Here is a 6,841-nt window from a genome sequence, read left to right as displayed (position 1 = left end):
TTCAGTGGGTTTCAACTTTTTTTTTTTCCCCATTGGCGGACCCCTTTGGAAATGATGAATGGGAGGCGTGGGCCCCTTTGAAAATCTATATATAGTTGAATTCTGTTCAGTCAGTTTTCAGTCTAAGCCTTGCATGGACCCCTCAGATATAGTCTGCAGACCCCCAGATTGAGAACCACTGTTTTATTTGATTCGCTTCCTTCCTTTCCCCTGGTCTGCTTCTGTATCCAGCCTGGCAAGAGAAATTCCATGTTTGTGGGGGGAGACAAACCCCAACCCTTTGCTCTTCTCTGCAGTGGGAAGTGATTTCAAACCAAACACCTGAGCGCCAGCCAATCAGGGACGGCCATCTCTAGTTGCCAAGGCAACCTTCCTTCCTCTAAAGCCTAGCCCATGTGGTGACACCTGGGATTGTGCTGTGTGCCGCTTGCCTGCAAGACCGTCTCCCACAGGTACCTCCTTGATTCCTGTACATATACCATTTGCGCTGTCCTTGGGGATGATAAATGTAAACGTTGTTACTGATCGGGGACAATTTTGCTGTGAGCTGCTTTGCCCCTCGCCAAGATGCCCGTATTGCCCCTGCAATGCAACCAGCAGCTATTAAGCAGAGTTACCGGCAACTGTTTGATCTGTGTATTATGAACATCCCCATTCTAACAGGCTGCTCGGACGGACAGTGGAGATACTGAAAAAGGAAGCATTTCCCTTAGCCATTTTCAGAGCACTGGCAAGGGGAATATCAAACAGAAGGGGGAAGGGTGGGAATTGATTTTAAATGTGCAACTCCTGATCAGAAAGCTGTACCTCCCTGTGGAAACAGTTTATTACAGGCCAGAAATGATTCAAGCAAATGAGAGTAACTCGGATGAAAATGGAAGGAGAGTGGCCTTTACAGGGAGCAGAGCCCACTAACTTTATTCACCTTGATTAGGACCTTATTGCTGACCTTATTAGGAGCCTATTGATGTCATTGTGGCTGTCTGCGGAGTCGGATTACTGCTCAGCAGCAGGAAAGCTTTTTCATTTATTTACCTTCCTTGCAGGGGCTAATGAAATAATTAAGGTCTGTGGAGCACCCGAGTAAAGCTGAAAAGTTCAAGTATTGTTCCTTTCTATTTAACGGCCAGCTGCCACTGCTGCAGAGGTGTCGCAGCAAAAGCACATCCCTGGCTCTGCGTCCATTGTCTGAATCGTCAATGCCGAACCTTCTGAGGGCTGCATTTTGCAGTACACTGTTGTCTAGCCGTGAAGCAAATCAAAGGCACCCTCGCCTGTGATTGGAGCTACTGGAGGTGTATGACAGCGATATGACAATTCAGGCAGCAGCAGCGGAGAGCACAATTCTGCAGCTGCTGCTGCTACAGGCACTGAAAACTCACATTTCCTCCTCTCTCTCTCTCTTTGAACCATCTGCATGCTGAGAAGTGTACTTGCCAGGCAGCATCTTCCAACCCCGGCGATATTCTTCATCTCCCAGCAGCACCATCCGCTGGCAGGCCGCAGCCACTCGTCCCCCACCAGAATCCAGCTCCTGGCAGCAGCCTCCATCCTTCAGCAGCCTCCATTCCTTAGCAGGCAAAACCAGCCATCCCCCGCCTCAGCAGTCACCCCCTCCCCAGCATCACCCATGCTCTAGCATCATCCATCCCCAACAGCATCCAGGCCCTGCAGCCCCCTTGCTCTCTCTCTCCCCCCGATGGGACAGCTGCTAACATGAGCACCGATGCCAGCCACCTGCCTGCGGGATCCCAAGAGGCAAGCAGGCCTATGTGGACTCCATCCAGCTGGATGGCTTCCGACATCCCTCCCAACACCAGCACCTCCTTGGCACAGCTGGATCAGTGGCAAAGGGCGGAGGAGTGGGGTGGCACTACCAGAGAGATTGCAGGCACAGTAGTGATCCAGTGTATATATGCCCTGGTGTGCCTACTAGGCCTGCTCGGCAACTCACTGGTGATCTTCGTCATCCTGCGCTACGCCAAGATGAAGACAGCCACCAACATTTACCTGCTCAACCTGGCCATCGCTGACGAGCTCCTTATGCTCAGCATCCCCTTCGTGGCGACCTCAGCAGCGCTGCACCACTGGCCCTTCGGCCGGGCCCTGTGCCGCACTGTGCTGGGCGTGGACGGGCTTAACATGTTCACCAGCGTCTTCTGCCTGACTGTGCTCAGCCTGGATCGCTACATTGCTGTGGTGCACCCACTGCGGGCAGCCACCTATCGCCGGCCCAGGGTGGCCAAGATGGTCAATGGAGGGGTCTGGCTGCTCTCGCTTCTGGTGGCCTCGCCCATCCCCATCTTTGCTGGCACAGCCGCCACGCATGACGGCCGAGCGGTGGCCTGCAACCTGCTGTGGCCTAGTCCGGTCTGGTCAGCTGCCTTTGTGTTCTACACGACCTTGCTGGGTTTCCTGCTGCCGGTGCTGGCCATGGGCCTCTGCTACCTGCTGATTGTGGGTAAGATGCAGGCGGTGGCTCAGCGGGTGGGCTGGCAGCAGCGGCGGCGCTCAGAGGGGAAGCTGACCCGGCTGGTGTTGATCGTGGTGGCCATGTTCGTCGTGTGCTGGATGCCCTTTTATGTGGTTCAGCTGGTGAACCTGCTGCTGCCTGGCCACTTGGATGCCACGGTGAATAATGCCTCTGTCATCCTCAGCTACTCCAACAGCTGCGCCAACCCCATCCTCTATGGCTTCCTCTCGGAGAACTTCAGGCACTCCTTCCACGGGGTGCTGCGGCGGTGCTGCGACGCCAGCTTCTGCTGCTGCTGCCACCTGGGCGCCGCTGAGGAGGAAGAGGAGGAGGAGCCGCTAGATTACTGTGCCATCCCCAAGGGGGAGGAGACAAGCAAAGGTGGCATGTGCCCATCTTTGCATTGCCAGCGGGAGCCTGTGCACCCTGACCCCTGCTGTACGCCTGGCACCCTCCTTGCAAAGACCACCACCTTCTAGACGGCATGTGTCCTCCTCCTCAGGACCAGTGCCTTCTGAAAGGGTGCCTCCTCCTGGCCCAGCCCCTGCCTCGGCAGGGCCAGCATCTTGTAATGAGCACCACCGCCCCGCCGCTGCATCTCACCCTTCAGAAACAGACCAACGGGGTAAAGAAGCCTGCTTAAGTCCTCAGCGTGAGGGACAGTTGCTTCTGGGTTGGCTCCTGCCTTTGGCTGTGGCTGGGATGGGGCTTGTACTGGTGCTGGGTAAGCTGGCTGAGAGACCTGCACCTGCTTTTTTCTCTTTGGGTGGCTGGGCTTGTGTTTTGATCGATTCCTTCTGTATCTTGAGCAGTCCCTTCCAACTGAGACCGTGGGGGCCATGCTTGGAGTAAGGTGCCACTCAAGGTGGCAAAGGGCCTAGAATGAGGATTCTCTTAGCCACTCCCATCCTGGGCATTTGCTCACAGGGCAGGGTTCTCTGTTGGGCTTCTCTGACATGGGTTGTTTCCTATGGGGGGAGAGATAGCTCAGTGGTTTGAGCTTTGGCCTGCTAAACCCAGCATTGTGAGGGGGCCATTTAGGGATCTAGAGCAAAAATCTGTCAGGGACAATATTTGGCCCTGCTGTGACCCTTCCAGTTCTATGAGATCAGTATATCTGCATATTTTAAAAAAATCTCTTTATATATAAAACTGATTGCCAACATTACTTTAAAAAATATTTTTGATTTAGTTGGGGATTGGTCCTGCGCTGAGCAGGGGGTTAGACTAGATGACCTTCTGAGGTCCCTTCCAACACTGATATTCTATGATTCTATGAGCCTGCTCAGCACAAGAGGCTAAGGATATGATACAGGTTAATGGTCAGCATTGGGACCACATCCTGAGCCTGATGACTTCAGGAGGAGTTTTTCTGCTGATCTCACTGGGAATAGGCTCAGCCCTTCTAAGGCCAGGCTGGTAATTAAAATTCAAGAGAGAGAGAGAGAATGTATCTTCTTTAATCTTTTGTGACCAGTGTTCCGAAGGGGATGCGCCATCCTTAGCAATTTATGGCTAGATTTTCAGAAGGGCACAACTCCTATTAAGAAGAAAGGAGGCTGCGGGGTCCTTTTGAAAATCCACCCATTAACCTAATAAAGTGTCTCTAAAGGGAAAATAGTACCCCCTAGTTTGCAGAAAGTTCAATGAGTGACAGTAACCTAACCCCAAAATACTGATTTAAGGCACAGCCTACCGCCGATGTAGTGAATGAGAATTTTGCCATTGACATAAACATAAACAGAATCCAGACTTTTTAAATGCTTGAGGTTCTTTTAGTTCCTTAGAAAGAGCAGTGGTGGGTAGGACAGAGCTGTACTTGTGCCATGAATGAGCCGATCAGTAATTGTGCCATGGAAAAATAAAAAGCCAAAATGTTGGCGTGTAACGCTGTTATTATTATCCCTAAGTATTACATAATGGGGATGGTTTTGTTTTCCAAACAAACAGCCTTCACAGCATACAAGATCTTTAGGCATAAAAAGTGGGAAGCTACAGTCTAAAATGTATCCCAGTGAATCAGCAATAAATCCTAATCATGAACCGACTCCAAAGGTTTGGGTAGTCAGGAGTTTTCTTCCACCCTCCACCGAATTCCTGCATTTTAGGTGCTCAAATGCACTTGTTCTCATGTGGCTTTCCCTAAAATTCTTGCAGTACCTAAAACACTGCCTCCTGGACATCGCTGATCATGATGTCCTGCCATGTTCTTGAGTTGCCCATTCATACCCTTAGCGATTGCTCCAAGTGCTCCAGCAAACACTGGAATCATGGTCATCCGCGTTTTCCATAATCGTTCCACTTTGTGGCATAGCTCTGCGTAGTACTTCACTATCGTCTCGTCTTGTTTCCTCTTTATATTTCTGGCACGGCCACATCCATCAACATGGTCCCATTGGTCTTCTTTTCTACAACGCACTCCTGTTAATCATTATTATTACCATAGCACCTAGTCAGAGGCCAGGACTCTGTTGCACTAGAAACCCAGAACAAAAAGACCGTCTCAGAGCTCACAATCTAAGTAGTCACATGGACACTGGAGACCACCTTAATCCTCATCACTGTCAGTTGACAAGGGAGTACAAGAATCTGAGGTGGACAGGTTTATCTAAGATGCTTCAAATTTGGGCCCACACCAGGCCTGTGCTTACCATTCAGCACTGTGAGTAGTCCCATTCTGAGTCAATGAGACAGCTTGGAGCATGGATAAACATGCGCTTCTATCTTTTCGAGATCAGGGCGCTGGGAGCCATAGTGATCCTGGGAAGATTTATGTCAGAGTTTCCACCTGCATCTGGATACGCCCTGTAAAATGGCATTAAGTGAGTCCTGGCCTCTGGCTAACCACCGCACTATCTTGGCAGATTGTCATGGGGCTGGTTCTCCTGGTTCTTCACTTTCTGCAGTCCTTGTCACCAGTGTAATGTGCCCCTAGCATTCTGATCCAGTAACATTTCGCACCCATTTTGCCTTCATGTAAAGGATAGCACAAGATGCAGGGCAACGGAGACTCAGGCCCCACAAATGCTTGCACAACAACCACTGGTGCTGGGCCCTGCACTATTTCCCAGAGCTGCTGATCACTCTTCAACTGCATCACTGCCAGCTGAGGTACAGGGAAAGGTTATGTTCCCAAAGGACAACCCTGTGCTGCCCTTTCGACTTTGACAACTGTTACTCTGTTCTTAACTTTCAATTGCACACAGGGGAGGCAAAGGGATTTTGGCCTGGGAGAGGTTCTTTAATAACATTTCAATTATGCTCAAGCAATAAAAAATACAAAGCTAATTTCTGAGTGTGTCCTGTGCTGGGATATTGCCATGCCTTGGGTGTGTACAACAGCACTCAGCCCCATGACTACAAATGTTCCCAACACCAAAACACGCCCTTCTCTCCCTTGCTGCTCACAGGAGCCTTGGCACGGCATGGAACTCAGGATATGGTCAAATCTCGAGAGTGTTTTAGTTAAGTGTCTTCGATTCAGAGATCTAAGTCCAGAATGGTCACCTAATCTGACCCACTATAGCCACAGAACGTCACCCAGTGGGTCCTACATCAAACCCAGCACTGCAGGATGAACTAGATTAGAGTGTATCTTGTAGAAAGACATCTGATATTGATTTAAAGACTCCAAGTGGTGGCGAATCTGCCACATCCCTTCGCAACCTGTCCCAATGGTTAATTATCCTCACTGATAAAAACATGCATCTTATTTTCAGTCTGACTGAGTTAGGATGACAACATTAAGAAAAATCCCACTGGATGGCTTCTTATAGGGGTGGCTATAGAGTAGCTTTTTGTTTATGTTGTGACTTTTTTCACTTTTTGTTTTTGTTTATGTCATGACTTTTTCACCAGTGGCTATTTAATTGATTTTTTCCATTGTTTTTCTGCTGTAAAAATTATTCACAGTAGAAGGGTCAGAGGAAATAGTAGAAAAGGCGTGTTTGGGGGACTTTTACTATTATTAATTAAGGGGGGGGTCATTTTTTTAATTTTTCAGCTAGTTCAAATACATTGGACAGGATTTTCAGAAGCACTCAGTGTTGGCCTATGGCTTTGTCTGTACTAGAAAGTTGTGCCTCTTAACTATGCTGGTACAGGGCTAGTGTTATACTGGTGTGGTTAAAGTGGAACAACCACACACATACACTAGTAGGAGGTGGGCTGGGGCATAAACTGGATTGGTGTAAAGCCTCTTTCTTCCAGCATAACTGTATCCTCCTTAAAGCTTGTACCAGTATATGTGTGTCAGGAAAAAATATCACACCCCTAACCATCATATTGATACTAGTCCAACTTTCAGATATAGACCAGGCCTAACTCTGTTCCCATTTGGTAAAACTCCTCTTTATTCAATGGGAGCAG

At 49.4% G+C, this 6,841-nt stretch overlaps 1 protein-coding gene across 1 annotated transcript; it reads left to right on the top strand.

The window, feature by feature from the left end:
- The first annotated feature begins 1,278 nt into the window (after positions 1–1,278).
- SSTR4 (somatostatin receptor 4) lies at positions 1,279–6,841 on the top strand. The gene has a single exon (XM_075064497.1). It carries the CDS (start codon positions 1,717–1,719, stop codon positions 2,950–2,952), a length of 1,236 nt encoding a protein of 411 aa, XP_074920598.1. The 5' UTR covers positions 1,279–1,716; the 3' UTR covers positions 2,953–6,841.

Source organism: Chelonoidis abingdonii, chromosome 3 (assembly GCF_003597395.2).
Source record: "Chelonoidis abingdonii isolate Lonesome George chromosome 3, CheloAbing_2.0, whole genome shotgun sequence".
Taxonomy (NCBI): Eukaryota; Metazoa; Chordata; order Testudines; family Testudinidae; genus Chelonoidis; species Chelonoidis abingdonii.
This window is presented reverse-complemented; position numbering and strand designations above follow the sequence as displayed.